This window comes from Ovis aries, chromosome 8, assembly GCF_016772045.2.
Source record: "Ovis aries strain OAR_USU_Benz2616 breed Rambouillet chromosome 8, ARS-UI_Ramb_v3.0, whole genome shotgun sequence".
NCBI classification, from domain to species: domain Eukaryota; kingdom Metazoa; phylum Chordata; class Mammalia; order Artiodactyla; family Bovidae; genus Ovis; species Ovis aries.
Window position 1 is genome coordinate 37,202,610 of NC_056061.1, and position 26,624 is coordinate 37,229,233.

General features: G+C 41.4%; 1 protein-coding gene across 1 annotated transcript; it reads left to right on the forward strand.

Annotated features, from left to right (window-relative positions):
* The first annotated feature begins 714 nt into the window (after positions 1–714).
* MCHR2 (melanin concentrating hormone receptor 2) lies at positions 715–26,624 on the forward strand. The gene is given in 5 exon segments (XM_004011494.3): positions 715–890; positions 14,798–15,001; positions 19,966–20,160; positions 23,384–23,503; positions 26,288–26,624. Coding segments are annotated over 5 exon segments (1,032 nt in total).

Below are 26,624 nucleotides of genomic sequence, written 5' to 3' on the forward strand. Positions count from 1 at the left end.
ATTTTTTCAATGTCTTTTATCAAGATGGTTGACCAAGCAAATAATTTCCCAGCTCCATTGGTTTTGTTTGTTTACTTTTTATTTTCAAGTTGGTTGCTGGACATTTTTTCCTGTGCCATAATTCTGCTTTGAACATGGTCCCCTGAGTTGCTACAACACTTCCCTTCCCACACTGTCCTTTACTGATCTAACTTTTTCTCATCCCTCAAGACAGGCCAGGAATCATCTTGGGAAGTCTTATCCCACTGCTCTTCTAAGCAGAGTTGGAGTCTCCCATTCATTTTTATCAGAGATAGAGAAGATATACTTAACAACCTAGGCACTGTGGGGGTTCTAGCCAATACAATTGACATGCAAGTCAATAAGAACAGATGCCAGCTGTAAACAACCAGTACCAGTATGTCCTGAATAAATATTAGCTGTGACTGAAGCGTGTGCTATAATCAGGTGGAGAACACGTGCACACTATCCTAATATACTGTTCAATAATTTACTGTTTCCATATCTCCTCTGGTAATTCATCACATCACATGGACATGAAGCAATCATACTCACCCTGGAATCTTATGTTGCATGAATTCTTGGTGCAAAGAAAGCCCCAATAAATATTTTTGGAATTAACAAAAACTTATATGGAAGAAATTACCTCAAAATTTCATTAAATAAATCACATCCTATTCCTTCACAGCTTTAACTACTGGGAGTTCATGGACAATGAATTTACTTCACTCATCCTCTGCTGCACTTTTGAACAAATCACGGAATGGAGAGTTTGCTTATCAAACCCTCAGCATGGTGGATACGGTCATCCTTCCTTCCATGGTTGGGATTCTCTGTTCAACAGGGCTGGTTGGCAACATACTCATTGTATTCACTATAATAAGGAAAGGGCTTTTTTTTCTTTTCCATAATTAACTTCATTCTATACTTCCTAAATGAATCCTTTCTCCCTTGTAGAATTTTTCCTAATGAAATCAGATTTTGGAAACATTTGTTTAATATACTTAAAGAGGATCTATAAATATTTTCATCATGTAAATATCTTCATCAAGTAAATGCTGAGTCACAGATTTCAAAATGAAAAAACCTAGGCCAATGCTGACTGCTGAGTCAGTCCATTTTTAGAGCAGCAATTCTTACTCTTAGCCACATATTAGAACCATGATGGAGCTTATAAAAATCCTAATACACAGTTTCTCCCCCAAACAAATTAACTCTGAATCTCAGGCAACAGAGCCCAGGCAAGGATTGAAACTATTTCAAGGCAACTGTTTTATTTTCTGGCAATGAGTTGTCCTCAGCCATTAAAAAGAATACATTTGAATCAGTTCTAGTGAGGTGGATGAAACTGGAGCCGATTATACAGAGTGAAGTAAGCCAGAAAGAAAAATGCCAATACAGTATACTAACACATATATATGGAATTTAGAAAGATGGTAACGATAACCCTGTATGCGAGACAGCAAGAGACGCAGATGTATAGAACAGTCTTTTGGACTCTGTGGGAGAGGGAGAGGGTGGGATGATTTGGGAGAATGGCATTGAAACATGTATAATATCATATAAGAAATGAATCGCCAGTCCAGGTTTGATTCAAGATACAGGATGCTTGGGGCTGGTGCACTGGGATGACCCAGAGGGATGGTACGGGGAGGGAGGAGGGAGGGGGGTTCAGGATGGGGAACACGTGTATACCTGTGGCGGATTCATGTTGATGTACGGCAAAACCAATACAATATTGTAAACTAATTAGCCTCCAATTAAAATAAATAAATTTAGATTTTTAAAAAAAGAGTTATCCTAAGAGGCTGATCTGGTTTGGCTGGTAAAAGAGACTCTTCTTGCACTCATTTGGGCAAGAGAGAGACTCTACCCCAATCACCGAAACATTCAGGCAGTCATGCGTGGTTGGCTGTTCCCTACAATACAGACCACCCCAGTGTGGGCCAAGCTGATAGGCATCTGCTCCCTATCACCTCCTGCCTTTCTGTCACAACCCCCACCTAATTCAGCTAATTTCCTGCTTCCTCTCAAACCTACAGCATAAGGTTTAACTTGGAGCATGAAGAACAAGTTACAGTTGGCCCCCGGTATCCATGGGCTCAGTATCCGCAGGTCCCACACCTGCAGATTCAAACAATTTCAAAAATATCTTGAAAAAATGTCCAGAAAGTTCAAAAAAAGCAAAACTTGAATTGACCATGCTCTGGCAGCTATTTCCATAGCATTCACATTGTACTTAATACTGTCTACATAGTATTTTCATAGCATTAGGTACTATAAGTAATCTAGAGATGATTTAATGTATTAGGGAGAATATGTGTTGGTTATAAAGAACACGGCACCATTTTATGTAAGCGACTTGAGCATCTTCAGATGTTGGTATGGGGGGTAGGGGCAATGGCTGTCCTAGAAAAGATCCCTTGTGGATATAGAGGGACGATTGTACTTGTTCTCTACCAGCTTCAGAAAGTGGATTTAGAGTTTGTATACACACGCTGCATTATTGGAGAAGGCAATGGCACCCCACTCTAGTACTCTTGCCTGGAAAATCCCATGGATGGAGGAGTCTGGTAGGCTGCAGTCCATGGCGTCGCAAAGAGTCGGACACGACTGAGCGACTTCACTTTCACTTTTCACTTTCATGCATTGGAGAAGGAAATGGCAACCCACTCCAGTGTTCTTGCCTGGAGAATCCCAGGGACGGGGGAGCCTGGTGGGCTGCCGTCTGTGGGGTCGCACAAAGTCGGACACTACTGAAGCGACTTAGCAGCAGCAGCCGGATTATTACATGATTATCTTTGCTCTACTGATTATTTTCGCATTTAAGTTTTGCTTGTTTTAATACATACAAGATGTTAAAACGTTTTTGTCCTGGTCTATGATCATGCTTATAGCCACCATTTTAAAAGATTTTTGTCCTCAGTTCAGTTCAGTCACTCAGTCATGTCCAACTCTTTGTGACCCCATGCACTGCAGCATGCCAGGCCTCCCTGTCCATCACCAACTCCCGGAGTTTACTCAAGATCATGTCCATTGAGTCGGTGATGGCATCCAACCATCTCATCCTCTCGTCCCCTTCTCCTCCTGCCTTCAATCTTTTTGTCCTTATTTATATATTATAAAACAATTTTAGGGCTTCCCTTGTGCCTCGGGGGTAAAGAATCCGCCTGCCAGTGCAGGAGACATGGGTTCCAACCCTGGTTCGGGAAGATCACACATGTTGTGGAGCAACTCAGCCCACGTGTCACAACTATGGAGCCTGTGCTCTAGAGCCCGGGAACCGCAAACACTGAGCCCATGTCCTGCGACTGCTGAAGTCCACACATCCTGGAGCTGTGCTCCACAGCAAGAGAAGGCACACAATGAGAAGCCAGTGCACCACAGCAAAACGTAGCCCCACTTGCAGACCCGGCACAGCCAAAGTTAAATAAAATTGTTTTTTTAAAAAACCACCTTCTAGATTTCTAAAGAAAAGGTTTTTTCAGCATTATAATAACACATGACTACAACAAAATGTTGTGTAGTACGTTACACTACAAAGCACGTTATAAACTCATTTACTCCCCCCAAACAGCAGTATTATTATTATTATACTCATTTGAAGAAAAAGGCTCAGGAGACGAAATAACCTATCCAGCATCACACAGCTGTAAAGTAACAGTCCTGGCACTTGAATTCAGATCCATGATTCCAAATTTCAGGCTACTGACCCCACATTAATGACATCAAACTGGAGAAGGAGATGGCAACCCCACTCCAGTATTTGTGCCTGAAGAATTCTGTGAACAAAGGAGTCTGGAGAGTTACAGTCTATAGGATCGCAAAGAGTCAGACACAACTGAAGGGACATAGTACGCAGGAAGTGCACATGAAACAAATCATCAAAACTATTGTTAAAACTAGAAAGATGGTGAATTTCCCATGTGCATGGAAGAATCCTCACAGGACCAACTGAAAACAAGAGCAGCCCTCAGGATGGTAATATGAATGACACTATCCCTAAGAAAGCCCATCACTAGTCACTTTCCCCATTCGGCTTATCAGCCGGGCCACTTGCAAATTTTTATTGTCATTATCTCTGTAGTTAAAAATTGCATATCAATGGTATTTTTATACCATCCATAATTGAAGGTTTATTTGGTATACTGGAATTCTACTTCTAATAAATTCAGGCATTCTTCATTGTGTCCTGTAAAACCATTTGTGAATATGAAGCATTTAAAATTATTTCTTAAGTTCTGGAAGCAGTTCAACTCAATATGTATTACTAAATACCTGCTGCATGCCCAGCACTTTTATAAGTGTTATGTAAATACCAAAGAAATATGGCAGCATCTGTCTCTAAAAGTTCATGACTTAGTGGAGGAGATAAGATTCAAATACATGAACCCATTTGAAAAATAATACAAGGTATTAAAAACAATCAAATAGGAGGGGGAGAGGTAGTTCAAATAATAAGTTCCAGGAAGGGAGATGAAAGTAATCAAATAGTCTCAGAAAACTTTAAGGAGGCAATAGCATGGAGTAGAAAGTTAACAGTCAGAGGACTTTCCTGGTGGTACAGTGGATAAGAATCTGCCTGCCAATGCAGGGGACACGGGTTTGATCCCTGGTCCAGGAAGATCCCACCTGCCTCGGGGCAACTAAGCCCATGTACCACAACTACTGAACCACACTCTAGAGCCTATGAGCTGCAACCACCAAGCCGGTGTGCCACAACTACTGAAGCTCAGGAGCCCCAGAGCCCACGCTCTGCAACAAGAGAAGCCAGTTTGAGTAGCCTGAGCACCACAATGAATAGTAGCCCCAACTTCCTGCAACTGGAGAAAATCTGGGCAAAGCAACAAAGACCCAGCACAGCCAAAAATAAGTAAATAAAATAAAATTTTTAAAATGAAAGAAAGTTAATAGAGACCTAGGGTTGGGGGTGCGGTTTCCAGCTCACTCTGTTTGCCTGTTGCACCTGATCACTTCTCCTTCCATCTTTCCTCATGCCCCTTAGAATTTCTGCCATCCTGTCCTAAAGATCTCCTGGTAGCTCAGCTGATAAAGAATCCACCTGCAATGAGGGAGACCCCAGTTCGATTCCTGGGTTGGGATAATCCACTGGAAAAGGGATAAGATACCCACTCCAGTATTCTTAGGCTTCCCTAGCTGCTCTGCTGGTAAAGAATCCACCTGCAATGTGGGAGACCTAGGTTCAGTCCCTGGGTTTGGGAAGATCCCTTGGAGAAGGGAAAGGCTACCCACTCCACTATCCTGGCCTGGAGAATTCTATGGACTGAATAGTCCATGGGTATCACAGAGTCAGACATGACTGAGCACCTTTCACTCACTCCTAAGGATACAAATTCTGTGCCTCGTGCCTCTGGAGCCTTGGTCCCACAGTTGAGAAGCCAAATTCTTATAAGGTGTTAGTCCTCCAGAAATGGTTGCATTTTTACAGATAACTTTTATTTGCAAAGACTCAAGTGAAATTCAGGCCCCATGACAAGCAAAGAAACATTTGGAGCCAGAGAAATTTCTTAGTCGCTCTCAAATCACACCAATAGACAATGGACCTGATTCCATCCACCCACATGGAGACCAACCTGGCAAAAAGAAGAAATTTGGAACTTGAACTCTTCTTAAAGTCAATATTGAGCTGTAACTCCTAGAAACAGATTCTCAGTAAGTAAACTGCCATTAAAGTGAAAAAAAAAAAAAGAAGGAAAACCTGAGCTGTCACCCTTATAAACTATTTGCAATGATTGTGGAAAATCTATTACTTCTTCATATATCACCATTTTATAGATAACATGTGAGAAGATATATATTAATAGAGCTTTTAAGATAAATCTTTTACTTGTTCAAAAATCATTTGAAGGCAACTTAGTTTTTATTTTTATTGCTAAATTGTTAATATTTTTCTTTGTAAACTTTTCTCCAAAAATTTATTAATCAGTCCAAAGTCATTTGAAAGTAAATTAGTTTTAATATTTTTGGCTTAAAATTTAACAGTTTTTGTTAATTAATCTCCAAAATTTTTAAGGCAATTTGCATTAATGTTTTTAATCCTGCTTTGCCATGATGTTTTACTTGTTACCTTCTTAACAGAAGATAGCTCAATTAAAGACTACACTAAATATTATCAGTACTACACTAAAAATAAGGAGAAATGGATACACTTAAAGAAGATTTAGGACTTTCTCAATTATGATAAATATTGTATCAGAAGAGAATGAATAGAATAGTCAGATCATTAGTGACACTAGGAAGCAAGAAATAACCTAACTTCTGACTTTGCCAATGGAAGACTACAAACATGTACGAAAATAATAGATTTAAAGAAGATGGAGCTTCTGGAATAAGATATCTAATGTGGCTTTCTTAAAAACTAATTTATTTGTGCTTTAGGAGTGTAACTATTAAGTAATAAGGCCAGATCAGTATTGGTCTGTCATATTTTAAATTCATAGCGGGTCAAAAGGGAGCCAGATTTTAAAATGTAGGAGGAAAATTGGGCCAATTATAACATAAGACTTTCTCCTTTTATTCTTGGGAGAGGGACTTATGAACTTGGCCCCATTACTCAACAATTCTCCATAGCTACAGTGGGTCCTGGGGAACTACTTCGATAAAGGAGAAGCCATTTTTCTCCACGGTCCTCCCCCACCACCCTCAATGTCCTGAATACATCCTTCTCTTGTCTACCGACAGACTGTTACCCAGTGGGCAGAGATGCTCTCAAGCATGCTTTGTCTCCCTATAAATAAAATGTTCCCATTCTGTCATCCCCTGCCCTCAACTGGATGTCAAGTCAACTAATTTACACTTAATCATGAATTACTGAAACATCTTACTTTTTAACCACCTCCCCCCAGTGATGTCTACATTTACACAGAGGTTACAAGTAGGATAGTGAGTGTTCCTGAAGGAATACTAATGTCCCAGTGATGGAATTCCAGTTGCTAAGACAAAGATGGGAAATGCTTAAAAGAAGCCTCCTCCTTTTTCCCACTCAGCTGAAATAATAACTAAAGCCCCCTCTAACCCAGCCCTCTACTGCTCTCCGAGTATCAGCCATATGTAAGCTGTTGTTGGGGTTGACCCCCACCAGGCTGCACACGTAATGATATGTTTAGATGCTACGAACCTCACAGCCACATCTGTTTAAATAAACTGGAAATGTGGCTGGAGACCCTCGCTGCTATGGTCCAATGCATCAAGACAGCTCTGGAACTTAAAGGGGTTGAATGTCTTCCCCAAGGACACAATAAATGGCACAGAAATGAAACTGGAATTTCCAATTAGGTTCTCTTTATGCAGAGTTAGCAAATAAGTCACTCTGCTCTAAACTCTCCCATCCTTGGCAGTCATCTCTAATCACACAGCTCTGTCCTTTCCTAGGGCCTATATGATGACTCAAAATTCTTTTTCAGCTCAGTTCTTTATGAAATCACTGCTAATCCATTGGAGTTGGCGCATGCTGACCTCAAAACAAATGGACTGCCATTTATTTCTCCAGCAAAAGTGGAGTTTTTGCTGGAGAGTTTTGCTGGAGTTTTTGCTCGGGCTCACCAAAGTACAGTAATTTGGAATCTGCAGCCATGGCAAGCCATGGGCAAGACCCATCCAACAAGGGAAGAATAGTCTCTCATTAGCTAAGCTTTTGCCAGGCAAGAAGAGGAAGTCTTTCTTCTCTTCAAGCTCTGCTATTGCAGAGCGTGAGAGCATCCCCTTCTGGCTCCCTGACTCCATTTTAATTGAGGTTTCAATTTATTAATTTTTACACTCACAGGAGGAATTTAATTCAATGAGAGTTAAACGCCAAACAGGGACTGGTGACGATACTCAAAAACAAACAAAATTAGAAAGCTACCCCAAGGCCACCACCCCATTCCTGGCCCTAGGCTGGATGGAAGGGGGAAAAAGTGGCTTAACAAATCCTGGAAATGTGGGCTGCCTCCTGGGGGCTTCAACCACAGTGGGATCTGGGCCTAAGGAACAGAGTCTGCAGGGGAGGAGGTGGAGCCATGGGAGGGAGGCAGCCACTGCCACAGGTGCCAACAGCACAAAGGGGAAGGAAATATTACACCTATCCTCTCTTCTCACCCTCCAGTTTCCCTCCAACAGTGCTTCCTATTGGCCAAATAAACCAAATGCCAGTTAGCAAAGGAGACCTAAAAATAAAGGGCAGAATAAGCTGATTAGCAAAGCATCATCCTACATGTGTGATGTTACATGATTTTCTGGTTTTATTTAACTTGCATATATGTGCTCAGATCATGAACCCCTTATTGCCAAATTCAGACTTAAAATGAAGAAAGGAGGGAAAACCACTAGACCATTCAGGTACGACCTAAATCAAATCCCTTATGCTTATACAGTGGAAGTGAGAAATAGATTCAAGGGATTAGATCTGATAGAGAGAGCGCCTGAAGAACTATGGACGGAAGTTCATGACACTGTACAGGAGGCACTGATCAAGACCATTTCCAAGAAAAAGAAATGCAAAAAGGCAGAATGGTTGTCTGAGAAGGCCTTACAAATAGCTGTGAAAAGAAGAGAAATGAAACGCAAAGGAGAAAAGGAAAGATATACCGATTTGAATGCAGAGTTTCAAAGAATAGCGAGGAGAGATAAGAAAGTCTTCCTCAGTGACCAGTGCAAAGAAATAGAGGAAAACAATAGAATGGGAAAGACTAAAGATCTCTTCAAGAAAATTAGAGATACCAAGGGGACATTTCATGCAAATATGGGCTCAATAAAGGACAGAAACGGTGTGGACCTAATAGAGGCGGAAGATATTAAGAAGAGGTGGCAAGAATACACAGAAGAACTGTACAAAAAAGATCTCCTCATGACCCAGATAACCACGATGGTGTGATCATTTACCTAGAGTCAGACATCCTGGAATGCAAAGTAAAGTGGGCCTTAAGAAGCATCACTACAAAGCTAGTGGAAGGGATGGAACTCCAGTTGAGCTATTTCAAATCCTAAAAGATGATGCTGTGAAAGTGCTGCACTCAGTATGAGAGCAAATTTGGACAATTCAGCAGTGGCCACAGGACTGGAAAAGGTCAGTTTTCATTCCAATCCCAAAGAAAGGCAACGCCAAAGAATCTCAAACTACCATACAATTGCACTCATCTCACAAGCTAGTAAAGTAACGCTCTAAATTCTCCAAGCCAGGCTTCAACAGTACGTGAACCATGAACTTCCAGATGTTCAAGTTTAGAAAAGGCAGAGGAACCAGAGATCAAATTGCCAATATCCACTGGATCATCGAAAAAGCAAGAGAGTTCCAGAAAAACATTGACTTCTGCTTTATTTGACAGTGCCAAAGCCTTTCACTGTGTGGATCACAACAAACTGTGGAAAATTCTTCAAGAGATGAGAATACCAGACCACCTTGCCTCCTGAGAAATCCGTATGCAGGTCAGGAAGCAACAGTTAGAACTGGACATGGAACAACAGACTGGTTCCAAATCAGGAAAGGAGTACGTCAAGGCTGTATATTGTGACCCTGTTTATTTAATTTATATTCAGAGTACATAATGTGAAATGCCAGGCTGGATGAAGCACAAGCTGGAATCAAGATTGCAAGAGAAATATTAATAACCTCAGATATGCAGATGACACCACCCTTACAGCAGAAAGCAAAGAGGAAATAAGAGCCTCTTGATGAAAGTGAAAGAGGAGAGTGAAAAAGTTGGCTTAAGACTCAACATTCAGAAAACTAAGATCATGGCATCTGGTCCCATCACTTCATGGCAAATAGATGGGGAAACAGTGGAAACAGTGATAGACTTCATTTTGGGGGGCTCCAAAATCACTGCAGATGGTGACTGTAGGCATGAAATTAAAAGATACTTGTTCCTTCTAAGAAAAGTTATGACCAACCTAGACAGCATGTTAAAAAGCAGAGACATTACTTTGCCAACAAAGGTCCATCTTGTCAAAGGTATGGTTTTTCTAGTAGCCATGTATGGATGTGAGAGTTGGACTATAAAGAAAGCTGAGTGCCGGAGCACTGATTCTTTTGAACCTTGGTGTTGGAGAAGACTCTTGAGAGTCCCTTGGACAGCAAGGAGATCCAACCGGTATCAGTCCTGAATATTCATCCGAAGGACTGATGCTGAAGCTGGAACTCCAATACTTTGGCCACCTGATGTGAAGAACTAACTTATTTGAAAAGACCCTGATGCTGGGAAAGATTGAAGGCAGGAGAAGAAGGGGATGACAGAGGATGAGATGGTTGGATGGTATCACCAACTCAACGGACATGAGTTTGAGTAAACTCCAAGAGTTGGTGATGGACAGAGAAGCCTGGCATGCTGTAGTCCATGGGTTCACAAAGAGTCAGACATGTCTGAGCAACTGAACTGAACTGATATATGGTTATTCCTGGCTGCAAAAAGAAAACATGTCTTTAATAGAATTTCTCTTATACATTAAACATATAAAGAATAAGTCAAAAATCAATCATACAACTACTACCAAACAGATAATTACTGTGATTACTCAGACATACTATTTCAGTGTACTTTTAAACTAATATTTAAATAAGTTTGGGGTCATAACTAGTTACATAGTTGATTTTTTTTTTTTACTCAATAAGTGTTTTCCCATTTGGGCTTCCCTGTGGCTCAGACAGTAAAGAATCTGCCTGCAGTGCAGGAGACCCAGATTAGATCTCTAGGTTGGGAAGATCTGTGGAGGAGGGAATGGCAATCCACTCCAATATTCCTGCCTGGGAAGTTCCAAGGACAGCAGAGCCTAGCGGGCTACAGTCCATTGGGTCACAAACAGTCAGACATGTCTGAACAACTAACATTTTCATTTTCATTTTCCTATTTGATTAAATATTCTTCCAAAGTATGATTTGTAACAACTATATCATGACTGCAGTCATGAAATTAAAAGACACATGCTAGAAAAGCTATGATAAACCTAGACAGTGTATTAAAAAGCAGAGATATTACTTTGCCAACAAAGGTCCATATTGTCAAAGCTATGGTTTTTCCCATAATCATGTATGGATGTGAGAGCTGGACAATAAAGAAGGCTGAGCGCCAAAGAATTGATTCTTTCAAATTGTGATACTGGAGAAGACTCTTGAGAGTCCCTTGGATAGCAAGGAGATCAAACCAGTCAATCTTAAAGGAAATCAACCCTGAATATTCATTGGAAGGACTGATGCCAAAGCTGAAGCTCCAATCCTTTGGCCAACTGATGTGAAGAACCAACTCACTGGAAATGACCCTGATGCTGGAAAAAATTAAAGGCAGGAGAAGAGGGTGACAGAGGATGAGATGGTTGGATGGCATCCTTGACTCAATGGACATGAGTTTGAGCAAACTCTGGGAAACAGTGAAGGACAGGGAAGCCTGGAGTGCTGCAGTCCATGGGGTGGCAAGAGTCAGGCACGACTGAGCGACTGAACAACAATATCATTTATTGCGTGGTATTGTGGTATACCTTTGTGTATCATCATATTTAGACACAGTCATAATAACCATATGGAAAACGTGTTAGCTGAAATGATCATTGGTTTACATCTTTTTATTTTAAATGTTTGGTTCATAAGAAACAAAAATCTAATGAAGTCTGGCAACAGGAAATCTGAAGATTAATTAGACCTAAAAAGAGAATACAAGTTATATACTTGGAAAATTACCGTTCCTATTTAATTACTTTTAGTTTGTATGTTATTACTTTCAGTAAAAAACAAAAAGCAATAATAGAATGTTATACTTGTTGCCCTAGTATCTATGACCAGATAAATACATCACTTGCTTCAGAATTCTCTTTTGCTATAGACAGTGTCATCTAGAATCACTTCAATTCTTTTGAATTGCCAGGTAATGACCTGCACCATCCTCAACAAGGGAATTACCATAATTCCTAAACAGTCAATGCTGGGCACCTGCCTGAAGGAGAGCAAGGGTAACAAGTCTAATTGCTGCAGTTAGGACCTATGCAACCACTTATGGGTTATATCCCAATTCACATGGAAATAATATCTATTTAACAGACTAAGATTTATAGGACTTTATATTATCGTGTTTCTGCTGTTTTTCCAGCTGACCTCTAGTGTCAGTTCCTCCCCACTGACGCTTCTCCTGGAGGAAGACCTGGGGAGGACAAAGGAGCAGAGACTGAGAGCAGCCACTTGGCAGCTCTTTTCGCTGACATGGTCTTTTCCTCAACACTCTTCTTGGCTTTCCTGATATGAGTCACTCAACAAGGCCCAGAGTGTGTGTTGCTGAGTAAGGATTTGAAGGCAGAAACTTCTTCACATGGTGTGTGGGGCCAGGGCCTGGGTAAAATATCCTGGCCCTGACTGATGCCTCACATGAGGCTTTGACGGCTTAGACATAAAGTTCACAGGCTGTAGAATTTGCAGTCCCTGAATAACGAAGATACCCACTAGCTCTCAAACAACAGAGCAATAGCCCCAGAACTAGTAATTGTGGTATAATCTTAAGGCTAATTCTTCTGTGCTATTTAAATCTTTATATATTCTCAGTACATATGCCACTTCTTCCAAGAAATATGCCTTGACCACCCCCAGAGGAGAGAGGAGAGACTATTTTTATGTGCTCCTTGTGCTTTTTCTAGCTTTCTTTCATAACACTGTAAAGTCATCGTTTATTTACCTATGTCTAGGGATGGGGGAGCCCAGTGGGTTGCCGTCTATGGGGTTGCACAGAGTCGGACACGACTGAAGCGACTTAGCAGCAGCAGCAGCAGACTATAAGCAACCCACTCCAGTGTTCTTGCCTGGAGAATCCCAGGGATGGGGGAGCCTGGTGGGCTGCCATCTATGGGGTCGCACAGAGTCAGACATGACTGAAGTGACTTAGCGGTAGCAGACTATAAGCTTCTTGATATTAGGGTTTATAGGTTATTTAGCTTTGCATCCCAAAGCACAATATTATGCCTGACATATAACTGGTGTTCAATAAAATATTTGTTGAATTAATGAATAACATCTCCCAGATAAAGATGATACATGTTTATTACTGAATGTCCCAACTCTGATGATAGGGATCAAGTGAATTTTACATTAAAATTTCTGCTCTCAGAAAATTCTTTTGCTTTCATTTCCCAAAACAGGACAGAGGAGATCTCTCTCAGTGCCCTCCACCAGTTCAGTCATTTCATATGTCTTCTCTACATTGTCTGCATTTCAAGATCTTAATTAATAGGCTTTTCTTTGAGTTAGATTTTATTGGAATATTTTTAAGTCATGGTTGAAATTTTTTTAACAATGGCTTCAGTTAAGATTTGAACTTAACAGCTTCAGTGGAGGGGGAAAAAATGACATTGCACAGTGGAAACATGTATTTTTCCTGTTTAGTTGTATTTGATGCTAGGGATAGGTAAAGACAGCCTATTGCATGAGTGAGTTTAGAGTTGGTATAATTTGATGCTGTGTAGAAATTACTTCAAAACTTAGTGGCTTACTATGGAGAACAGTACGGAGACTCCTTAAAAAACTAGGAATAAAACTACCATATGACAACAGTCCCACTATGGGGCATATACCCTGAAGAAACCATAACTGAAAAAGACACATGTACTCCAATGTTCACTGCAGCACTGTTTACAATAACTAAGACATGGAGGCAAGCTAGATGTCCATTGACAGATTAATGAATAAAGAGGTTGTGGGGTGTGTGTGTGTGTATATATATATATATATATATATACACATATATATACACAATGGAATATCTCAGCCATAAAAAGGAATACATTTGAGTCAGTTCTAAAGAGCTGGATGAACTTAGAGTGTATTATACAGAGTGAAGTAAATCAGAAAGAGAAAGACAAATATTGTTTATGGAATTTAGGAAGATGGTACTGATGAACCGATCTTTGAGGCAGCAGTGGAGACCGTAGACATAGAGAATGGACTAATGGATACAGTGGGGGAAGGAGAGGGTGGGAAGAACTGAGAGAGTAGCACAGAAACATATGTATTACCATGTGTAAAATTATTAGGTTGGTGCAAAAATAATTTCAATTTTGCATTGTTGAACTTTGCCATTTGATACTGGAATGCATTCTTAAATAAACATGGTTATATTTTTTTTTAAAAAAAAAGTAGTGGCTTAAAACAATCAACATTGTTATCTCACACAGTTTTGAGGGTCAAGAACAACCTAGCTGGTTGACTCTGGCTCAGGGTCTCTCTTGCTGTTGCAGTCGAGCTGTGCATCTTTAGATGACTATCCACAGGCTTGGCTGCAACTGGAGCATCCATTCCCAGGTAGCTCCCTTACAGATCTGGCAAGCTGGTGCTGGTTGGTGGCAGGAGACCTCAGTTCCTTTCCACGTGGACCTCTTTATAGTGATACTTGAATTATCTCACAAGATGGCAGCTGGCTTCCCCCAGAGAAAGCAATCCAAGAGACAGCAAGGAGACTACCCCTCCATGCCTTTATGTCCAAATTTCGAATGTCATACTGTCCATTCCACCATATCCTATTCACTAAAAGTGAGTTATTAAGTTCAACCCACACTCAAAGGGAGGGAATTAGGCCATGCCGTCCTGAAAGCAATATCAAAGAATTTGATTTGTAGACATATTTTTAAACCATGGCAGGCAGTTATCAAACAAATAGTTTAAAACTTTTGAATATACACAAGACAAGGCATTCATATATGCATATGTGGCAGTTTCCTTTTAACTTTTAAACTTAAGTTTAGCAGTTGAAAATCTGTTAACAGATGGCGTAAACTGAAGGTGTGCCCTCTCAATGTCAATCCTCAGCTTTCCCTCCATATCTTTTGGGTCCAGGAAATAAACGATTCATGACATTTTTATTTGCAGCCTGGCTGTGGCTGGTCTGGTCCACATCACTGGAATGCCATTTCTTATTCACCAGTGGGCCCAAGGAGGACAGTGGGTGTTTGGGGGGCCTCTCCGCAGGACCATCACATCCCTGGATACCTGCAACCAGCTTGCCTGTATTGCCATCATGACTGTCATGAGTGTGGACAGGTAAGCGAAGAGATTCTGAAATATCTCGACATAATTTAGAGGTTCCTGTACTTCCCCGAGCTCATCCCAATTTCAGCAACGTCAGTGCTGGTTTGTAATAGCAAAGCTCCTCTCCATTCATTTGTTTCATTGTAGGACAAATTAGTTAATATTTTCTAACTTTCATAGAGGTCCATTTTTTAATGGAAAACTTAAAACACTGAACATTTCCTCTTCCCCAATCATTCTTTCCAACTCAGTTTTATTTACAATTGACTGCAAGAAAAAAGCCCACAAACTCATGACATACCAGAAACCAGAATGAATTCACTCCCCCAGCCCCTGCCCATCATTATTCCAAGAAGGAAGCCAAAGTCCTAAGAAGTAAAGGAAAGGGCTAAAGACACAGAGCCAGTGGCAGAGCTGAGAACTGAAGTGGCTCTCCTCACTCCCTCCCTGTTCAGGGTTCTTTTTGGTAAGTTTCATATCTCAATACCCTTGTTATCACCTAGCACCTTTAGAGAATACCTGAAGAAGAGGGCTCCTTTACCGCTATGAAGAGAAGTCAGAGTTACAAGAAGACCATCCTTTGCACTCACTGTTAGGATCAATTAATGCAAATGCTGCCATTTTACATCATCAGACATATCCTGGAACATTGATTGAAGGCAAAAGGAGAAGGGAACAACAGAGGATGAGATGATTAGCTTGTATCACCAGCTGAATGGATATGAATTTGAGCAAAGTTGGGGAGATAGTGAAGGAGAGGGAAGCCTGGACTGCTGCAGTCCATGGGGTTGCCAAGAGTTGGACCCGACTTAGCAACTGAACAACAATCCCAGAACATGTCATAGCCATGTTTACCAAGCTCATAAGCTAATGTTACTCAAGGAGATGATGGTGATGGTGAGATGTTTATGGAGCCAGTGAATGGTGAAGACCAGTTCAGAGCCAGGCTGTCCAACTCTAGAGATGGTAGGTAGCTGGCAACTACCTCACCCTCTGGCTTCTTTTAGGAAGTATGTGAACTAGGATGTTAGGATGTTCCCTGTGGCATCTAGATAGTATGGACTTTCACACCAGGTCTTAGCAGCAAGCCCCAAACAGAAACAAATCCTGAAGACAACAGTAAAAAGCACAATAGTAATATGCCCACTCAGAGAAAAACCCATGTAAAATCTTCATTCACCTTCTTTCCACCCCAGTCCCAACCCAGCACACTTAGTCCCTCTTGCTCTGCTCTACTTTTTATTTCTCTCTTGCTTTAAACATATTACAGACTTTAATTTCTTTGGTATACAGAGATAAGTGTGTGTTGTTTATTGTCTAACTTTCCCCATGCATCGAACGTGAATTACACAAAAGCAGGGTCTTTGATCACCAGTACATTCCGAGTGTCTGTGTAACAGTGCCTGGCATATGGGCACTTAAACGCTATTATGAATGAATGAATGCTAGTCTTGAATTCCTCTGAGTCCATGGAGGACTCTTTCTTGAACTCTGCCTCTTTTACCCTTCCAACAGGGCCTTTTAGGGTTGGGAAGTGATGAGCAGTTCATCAGACAGCTGAACAAAGGAATAGCAGTGTTCATATAAATCAAATTTGCTGGATCATTATTATTCAAGCATGAATAATGATGGTAATGTTTAATGTATTTTTTAAATCCTGCTGCTTTTCTACAAAAGAATTCTCAGAATATGTAGAGTATATTTCTCAACTTATAATTAACATCACATTTTTTAATCTACATGCTAGGTAGGTATATCTGGTTAGTTCAGCTGACGCCACCAAAGCTCACAGTGTGTGGAATAAAGCCTGGTAAGTTTAGGGTTCCAACACCGGGGCCAGGGCCCTGTGCTGGGCAGGAACCACTGCAGAGAAGCAGCTTAAAATACGAGCCTCACTGTTGTGATCCCATTCTCGGCTGAATAAAAGCTTCTCCATACCACGTACGTACCATGAAGGAAGAAGAGTACTGGCTTTTTCTTTTAAGAGGGGGAAACCAAACCTCTTCTGTAAACCTCTCACTGCAACTAAAGTGAAAGCACATTGTCTGCCTTAGAACAGACCACAGAATCTTCACAGGGTTTTTCTGAGTGTGTATATGTGTGTGTGTGTATCTTACACAATTGAATAGCATGTATTTTTTTTAACCTTACGGCCACAAAATGCTAAAATTTTACTTTCAAATAAAGACACTCAGGCCTTTATCTTTCTCCCAGAGGATCATATAGCCAGAGACAAATGAAGATTTTGTAACACTGGACTTTTTTCCCAGCCTCTGGAATTTCTTGTAGTTCTAACTCTACTAAATTCATAAAAACTCAAGAAAATGTGTAATTTTGTAAAACAGAAATGAAGTTTTCTCTGTAATTCCAAAGCTAAATGTCAGTGCATCAGTATGTGATATTATTTATACATTTATTTTAATTTTCAACTTGTTCAGTCCCTAAGTCCATGTCCAACTCTTTGTGACCCTATGGAATGCAGTGTGCCAGGCTTGCCTGTCCTTAACCATCTCCTGGAGTTTGCTCAAACTCATATCCATTGAGCCAATGATGCTATGCAACCATCTTGTCCTCTCTCCTCTTCTCCTCCTGCCCTCAATTTTTCCTAAGCGTCAGCGTCTTTTCCAATGAGTCAGCTCTTGGCATCAGGTGGCCAAAGTGTTGGAGCTTCAGCTTCAGCCATCAGTTCTTCCAATGGATATTCACAGCTGACTTCCTTTAGGGTTGACTGGTTTGATCTCCAATTTAGTAGGCCATAAATATCAAGTGTTTCCCCAAACTCTTTCATTTTCCTTTCTCTGATTAGTTAATAATTGCAAGTATGTGAAATATTTCAATAGTGGGTTCCTATCTTGAAAGCCATATGAAAAAAATTTTAGACACCCAAAATATTAAAAATATTTGCCTCCAGGTGAAAGCTACCTAGACTTTTGTTAGTGGTTACTTTTTAAATTAAATTTTCTGGACCAACAACCAAGTCAGTAAATAGAAGCCAAAATTCCCTATTCATTCATTTAACAAATATTTCTTGAGCGTGGACCATATGCCAGGAACCATGTGAGACACATGAGATACAGCAGCATTAAACTAATAGCCAAGGCTCCTGCCTTCGTGGTGCTTCCATTCTGAAGGTGTAGGCAGACATTCTGTGAAAAGTCACATGGGTAAATGTGTATTATTATTTCCGCACAATGATACATCCTAGGAAGGAAAAGTAGAGTCCCTTAATATCCAAATTTATAGCCGTGGGCCCTCATATAGAGTGAATGGTCAGGGGAAGCTTCTCCAAGAGGGAGATCTAATGCGGATCAGAGGAAAGGAGGAACTAGAGGCAGGTCCTGCCAGATGGGCTGAAGAGCAGGTACCTGGTACTGAAAGACACAGAACTTGGGGGAAGGTCAGAGACGAGCACAAACTTCAGCCTGAGTGACAGAAAGGCCAGGTGGGAAAAGACCTCAAGGCTCATGGTGAGAATTCTGAATTTTATCTGAAGGCAAAGAAAAGTCACTGAAGGGTTTTCAGCTGGGAAGGTCATCAGAGACGATTCCCTAGCCCACTGATGCCACGACTCCACAGTCTTTAATCCCAGACAGAAAGCTGGCGGGGCTGCTGCACAATCACTGCCTATTCCCTTCTTCAGCAGGGAGGGAAGAGGACTTCGTCTCGTTAGCGACAGGTGACTGGTAACGCAGGGGCAGTGTAGAGAAGGGGGGTGACTGAGGCACCCGGGGCCACAAGCCTGTCCCTGCATGCCAAGGGCTCCCTTAACTGAGTGCAAAACTGAAAAGCGAGGAGACAGCGACTTTTCCATTTTCATAAATCTTCATTAAGTAGCTCTACAAAATCTTGGAGAAAATTAATGGACCATAGACCACATTTCACATTTATTGAACGTCCACTAATCCTGCTTTCCTACAGCCCCCGGCTCCCTCAAAACTGTGCTTTCTCAAATCCCCTCCTTTGGATCTGAGCTCTCTTTTTCATGCTTTAGCTTGTCTCTGAAAAATTATTCTTGGATTTGCCGGAGGACTAAACATGCTTGTTCTATCAGGATTTTCAAGTCTAATTAATGATTATCTTTTTTTCTGGATCAAAATGGGGGAAAGAAAGAAAAATAGAACTCTTTCCCCATGAAATTAGTCCATTTCCGCACCCCCATCAGCCTCAAGCCTCAGTTCTCTGAAGAATTTGCATTGTCTGTACTAGTCATGTTTGATTATTCTGTTAATTCTGTGACCTGAACCTCTAAGAACCTTTGGCCCTGACTCTAATGACATCTAAGCAGGATGTCTGTCCTGGGTGCCCGAACCTCAAGCTGCTGGGGATCCTCCCACCAGCCTCCTTCCTGTCCTATATCCATACACCCTCCTGGGAAGTAGGCCACTCCCATCTGGAGGGAATCTCCCTACCCTCGTTCAGAGACAGTTTTCCAGAGCCTCTTGCACAAGGGAAGCACCTTTGTAAAGAAAAGGGTTGTGGGACTTCCCTGGTGGTCCCAGTGGCTGAGACTCCGTGCTCCCAACACAGGGGGCCAGGGTTCGATCCCTAGTCGGGGAACTAGACCCCACATGCTGCAATTGAGGATTTTGGATGCTGTAACTAAAGATCTTGCATGCCACATCCCATGTGCCACAACTAAGACCACAACTAAAACCCAGTACAGCCAAATAAGTAAATAAATATAAAAGGGTCAGCAAACCTAAAAAAGTTTGCATAGCAATGTACCATTTTCAGGGTCTTTATGGAAGTGACTGCTGTGTATCAGTGAGTGGTTTATTCAGACTTACAGGATCAAGAATTGTTTTCTCTACAAGTACCGGCCAGCTCTTTAAAAATATAACTTTCTTTCACCCTGATAGAGGTGTGCTTCAGGGAGGATCATAATACTAATAATTTACTCTTGTCATGAACCTTTCATCCTTAGAGCTCAGTGCTTTTATTGATTGTTCCCAAACCCTTCTCCACTGGCTTTGCAGGTACTTGGCTCTTGTCCAGCCATTTCAACTGACAAGCTAGAGAACCAGGTACAAGACAATCTGCATCAATCTGGGCCTCTGGGCAGCTTCCTTCATTCTGGTGTTGCCTGTCTGGGTCTACTCGAAGGTCATCAAATTTAAAGACAGCGCTGAGAGTTGTGCTTTTGATTTAACATCCCCTCATGATGTACTCTGGTAGGCTGTTAAAACTTAAGAAAAATAGAGTTGAATTAAGTTGTGAAGTACTTCATCCTCCTTGTGAACATGTGAGCAGCCACACATGTTCCTTGGGGAGTGTCCTTGGGGAGCCTCTCCGGGCCAGTGTCTCCACTTAAGTTCTCTGCTTCCCACCATTAAGTCGATAGTTTGATTTTTAAGGATAGGGTAACCTTTAGAAAACGGAGAAGGCAATGGCACCCCACTCCAGTACTCTTGCCTGGAAAATCCCATGGAAGGAGGAGCCTGGAAGGCTGCAGTCCATGGGGTCGCTGAGGGTTGGACACGACTGAGCAACTTCACTTTCACTTTTCACTTTCATGCATTGGAGAAGGAAATGGCAACCCACTCCAGTGTTCTTGCCTGGAGAATCCCAGGGACGGGGGAGCCTGGTGGGCTGCCGTCTATGGGGTCACACAGAGTCGGACACAACTGAAGTGACTTAGCAGCAGCAGCAGCAGCAACCTTTAGAAAAAAATTTTGCACTTAATCATGTAACCTCAATAGGTGCAACTCTATTTAAATATGCATTTTAAAGATCCATGGAAGCCAGTTTCAGTGGGAAAATAGCAATCAAGGGACAGGTGGACATCACAAAAGCGTCTAGAGTTCTGAGACTCAATCCTTGTCAACATGCAGCTGGAGTTTGGTTGGGTCCCTGGAAAAGATCTATCTGAGTGCTAATTCCCAGCACATGTGGATATGATCTTACATAGAAATGGGGTCTTTGCAGATATGATCAATTTGAGACGACGTTTTACTGGATTAGGGTGGGCCCTAAATACAATGACTGAGGCCTGATAAGGAGAGGAAGATTTACAGAGACACACAGAGAGCATGCAGGTGAAGACAGAGGCAGGGACTGGAGTGATGTGTCTGTAAGCCAGGAACACCAGGCATGACCATAAAACTCCAGGGAGGCTGGGAGATCACATGCTCAAAACCTCAAAAAGGAACAGCTCTGCCATCACCTTGATTTAAGACTTCCAGCTTCTAGAACTGAGAGACAAATTTCTGTCCTTTTAAGCCATCCAGTGTGTGGTAATTTGTTACAGGCAGTTCTAGGAAACCAATACAGCAACCACCATAGGCACTTCTTATGTGTTAATTTTTTATTGATTCATGTATTTATTTTTGGCTGTGCTGGGTCTTTGTTGCTGCACACAGGCTTTCTTTAGTTGCAGAGAGTGGGGGCTACTCTCTAGGTGCGGTGCGCAGGCTTCTCACTGTGGTGGCTTCTCATTGAGGACCATGGGCTCTAGACGCACAGGGCTCAATAGTTGAGGCTAGCAGGCTTAGTTGCTTCAAAGTATGTGGGATTTCCCTGCATCAGGGATCGAACCCAGGTCAAAATTTTTCTAGTTGAAACTTTTAACAGAGCATTTGGAATCCCTAACTGAAATGTTTCGATCTCCTGCTAAGGGCCAGGTATTGTGCTGGTGCTTTTTACATACATTATGGCAAGTCAGCCTGGCAGATTCCTTTTTCCCATACCACCACTTGTCAAATAGAGAAGTCATTTCTGCATCACATAGACACAGCCTGAGAGGGATGGAGCCAGAGGCCTGACAAGGCCAAGAATCCAGCAGCAAGAAATTTCCAGAGGAATGCAACAGTCAAATTAATACCATGATTATTTATTTGCTATTTCTCACACCAGCACTGGCTCCACTCACAGACAGAAACCATCAGCCCATCTCAAGGTAAAGTGATGTTTAATCATGGTGGGCTGATAGATTAACCTGGGCCCCACCTGTCTAAAAGGAAGGCAGGACCTGAAGCTCACCATACGACTACAAGACTTCAGCCTATGTCAAATAAACAAAGACTATTTTGCACCTACAGCTGTTTCTGCTCCTTAATGTTGGTTATAGTAAGGGACATTCTGAGGTTTCAGACTCTGTTGTTTCTCTCAGAATTAAGTCCTCAAGATGAACAAAAGGCTGGGACTAGTGTGCTGTGTTCAGAAGCCCTGCGGTCCCAGAGCTCTTTCTCTGCCACCCTGTCCACACCCACCCAATCCGGGTTGCCTTCTTCCAGAGCCTCCCTGGTGGCTCAGCTGGTAAAGAATCTGCCTGCCATGCAGGAGGATTCAATTCCTAGGTCGGGAAGATCCCCTGGAGAAGGGATAGGTTATCCACTCCCAGTGTTCTTGGGCTTCCCTGGCGGCTCAGACGGTAAAGAATCTGCCTGTAATGTGGGAGACCTGAGTTTGATCCCTGGGTCGGGAAGATCCCCTGGAGGAGGGCATGGCAACCCACTCCATTATTCATGCCTGTATGGACAGAGGAGCCTGGAGGGCTACAGTCCATGCTGTCACAAAGAGTTGCACATGACTGAGCAACCAAGCACAGCAGACAGCACAGGACACTAGAGTTCTGCCAGCAAGGACACCTGGTGTCTATGCAGAAACGGAGTGGCGCACGCAAGAGCGCCCCCTCGTGGAGAATAGGGAAGCAACAGCGGATTTGACAACAGGTCCTCCTGGGGCTTCCCTGGTGGCTCAGAAGATAATCTGCAGGAGACCTGGGTTCACTCCTTGGGTAGAGAAGATTCCCCTGGAGAAGGGAATGGCAGCCCACTCCAGTAATCTTGACTGGAGAATCCCGTGGACAGAGGAGCCTGGCAGGCTACAGTGCATGCTGTCACAAGAGTAAGAAAGACTGAGCACGTAAGCATGGAGAGGCCATCTGGAGCCTCAGTTACCACTGGGTTCAAATCTCACCTCTGCCACTTACCATGTGAGTCACCTTAGGCAAGCCACCTAATTGACTCAGCTAGTAACTTGTGCCTTAGTTTCCTCTTCTGCAACATGAAGATGTTACTGGCATTGTATTCTTGGGGATGCACAGATTCAGTGGGTTAAAATAAGTAAAGCACCCAGAACAGTGCCTGCTACAGAACAAATGCCACTTATGGCCTCTTGTTGTTAATAACACTAAATATAATAACAATAAGCACGCTCACTAGTTCTGTACTCAGTAGCGTTGGCTGCTGAGAAGGGCTGGCGAGGGAAGAGTCGTTGTCTGTGAATAATAAAAAGCATAACTTCACACCTCTGGATATGAAAGGACCCAGAGATCCTTAACTTTTGCTCCAAGCACTGTTATTCTGGGCCCTGAAAAATCAGAGAATCATAAACAGTGAAAGTCAGTTCTAGCATTGTGACTGTAACAGTCATGTCCTCTCTCTCATTTTATAGGTATACTCTGTATTTGATGATAACAAGTTTCTTTTTCCCTTGGCCCTTGATTTTGATGTCTTATATTTTAATTTTATGCTATACTTGGGACATACATCAACAGAATAAGGATGCCAGATGGTAAGTGTATGCCTTATTTGTTAAAAGAACAATTCAGAAATCTAAGATATCTACAAAAGAAACAAGCAACAGTCACTTGAAACATGCCAAGCTCAGACATACGGGCATTAATGTCTATATAAGGCATTTTCAGAAAATAAGTCATGTTCTGAAGCAGAAAATAAGTCATATTCTGAAGACTTATTTTCAGTCATGAAAACAAGTCATGTTCTGAGATTTGAGGATCTCTCAGTGATAAATATTGAAATTAATGATGCAATGGTTTCATAAAAATGTATGTTTGTCTTCAGCACTGTTATTTAAATGTTTTATTTTGTACATTTTACAGACTTGTGTACATATGTAAAGATCCTAGATATTGTGTATAATTTATAGCCTTTTCACTTTTGTGACTTTTTAGTGTAGAGAAGCAGGATTTCATTAATATTTGAATACTTAGAATAAAGTCAATTAGGACTAAATAAAGCTGAAAACTTAAAGATAACCTAAAGACAATAAACTTAGGAAGGATCTTTAATTATTTGTTGCCATTTAGTAACTAAGTTGTGTTTGGCTCCTTTATGACCCCATGGACTATAGCCCACCAGGCTCCTTCTGTCCATGAAATTTTCCAGGCAAGAATACTGGAGTAGATTGCCATTTCCTTCTCCAGGAGATCTTCACAACCCAGGCATCAAACCCACATCTCCTGCATTGGCAGGTGGATTCTTTACCACTGAACCACTGGGGAAGTCCACCTTTAAATAAACTTATCTCTAAAGCTACATGAATAAATCTAAATTATTTCCACTGAAATTGTATATATCAAGTTGTTCAAATGAGTCAGTGATTGTATGTTAGGTTAAAGATCATTATTAAAATTTGTCTTTAGAATATATCATTGTATTTCTTTTGAAAAGACAAGTTGCTGGGTTTCCCCCTACACGATACATAACATGGTGAAGATTTTTTTTAAAAAAAGAATATGTGAACAATTTTACCACCATTAGTCAAAATTTGTGGCAGAACCTGGAACCAGAGGTTTAGGTGGTCTATTGGCCCATGACAGTTTTATTGACTTCTTTAAATTCTTTGGATATATTATATTATTTTATAAGTAGACTATTTAGAATGGGAACAGGAAGCAGCCACAGTTACAGGAAAAAAAAAATAGTTTCTAAATGTATCATGGGGAGCTAAGTTGGTGAAAAGGTTGAAATGGAAGCATATGGAATATTATGACATTAACAGCTGGAGAGGATACTCAAGCTCTTTTAAAACAGTTCTCCAAATCAGATCACTTTGCTCCTAACACTTTTCTCAGAAATGTTAAGAGCATCTTATGAAACAAAGTTCATACTGTCCAGTTACCCTTCAGATGCAATAAGTTAGAGGAATAATGGTGTCTACTCTGATGAGCTGCAGAAGAATCACTATCTTAGAATGGCTTTCAGCTACCATGCTTTTATTTTATAATATTCTCCAGGCTTAGTCATCTGATTCAGTCATGTCCCAGAGAAATCTCTATGAAATGTCTAAATATGACAGAACAGGACAAAATTAGGAAATTTTAAGTATTCTTAAATTTTAGAATAAATTTAAATTTACAGAAAAGTTGCAAAAATAGTACAGAGAGTTTCCATATATTCCTCACCCAGTTTCCCCTTTAACATCTTACCATGATGCATTTGTCAAAACAAAGAAAATGGCATTGGTATGTTGCTGCTGCTGCTAAGTCGCTTCAGTTGTGTCCAATTCTGTGCGACCCCGTAGATGGCAGCCCACCAGGCTCCCCCGTCCCTGGGATTCTCCAGGCAAGAACACTGGAGTGGGTTGCCATTTCCTTCTCCAATGCATGAAAGTGAAAAGTCAAAGTGAAGTTGCTCAGTCGTATCCAACTCAGCGACCCCATGGACTGCAGCCTACCAGGCTCCTCCATCCATGGGATTTTCCAGGCAAGAGTACTGGAGTGGGGTGCCATTGCCTTCTCCCTTGGTATGTTACTATTAACTAAACTCTACTCTATATTGAACTGCACCAGTTTTACCATTAAAGTCCTCTTTCTGCTCCAAGACTCAATCCAAGAGATCACACTGCATTTAGCTGTCTCCTCTGGTCTTCCCTTGTTTTTCATAACCTTGATCATCTTAAGTAAGCACTTGAGTAGGTATTCTGCAGAATGTCCCCCAATCTGGGTTTGACTGATAGTGTATCATGATCAGACTTTAGTTATGTATTTTAGGAGAAGTCTCCTCACAACATGTCAGGGGGTATGTGATAACTACACGACAGCTCTGTTGATGTTAATCTTGATCACCTGGTAAGGTGGTATTTGCCAGGCTTCTCTGATACAAAATTAGTATTTATCTCTTCCTCTATTCTATTATTTGAAAATGAGTCACTAAGTATAGCCTACCCTAAAGGAAGGAGAGAATTAACCTTGGACTCCTGGAAAGCGGAATATCTATATATATTATTTGGAATTTTTCTGTAAAGAAGATTTGTCTCTTCTCCCACATATTATTCTATTATTTATATCAATGTAGATTCATACATCTTTATTTGATACTTTGGATTATAATTAAGTCCTATGTTATTTATTTTGTTTCTCAAAATTCTCCAGCTTTGGAAAATCAGGGAAATTTCTAATGGGATGGAAAAGGGTATTTTTATAGCACTCTGAACAAGTAGGAAGAAAAACGAGCTTTGCATTTCACTGCAGAGCTGTTATGGACTGTCCAACGAGTTCTGGGAAATCATTGCCCATAATTTCTATGGTTATGTTCTGTCTTTCTTCCTCTACAGCTACAATCCCAGTGTTCCAAGGCAGAGAGTGATGAAGCTGACCACGATGGTGCTGGCCGCGATCTTTATCCTGAGTGCTGCCCCCTATCACGTGATACAACTGGCGAACTTACAGGTGGAGCAGCCCTCACTGGCTTTCTATCTGAGATATCACCTCTCCATTTGTCTCAGCTATGCCAGCAGTAGCATCAGCCCTTTTCTCTACATCCTTCTGAGTGGAAATTTCCAGAAATGCCTGTCTCAGTTGCAAAGGAGAGTGACTGAGAGGGAAATCAACAATATGGAAAACATCTTGAAACAGAGTTTTGAGGAGAGTACATGGATCATAAAAGTCTAG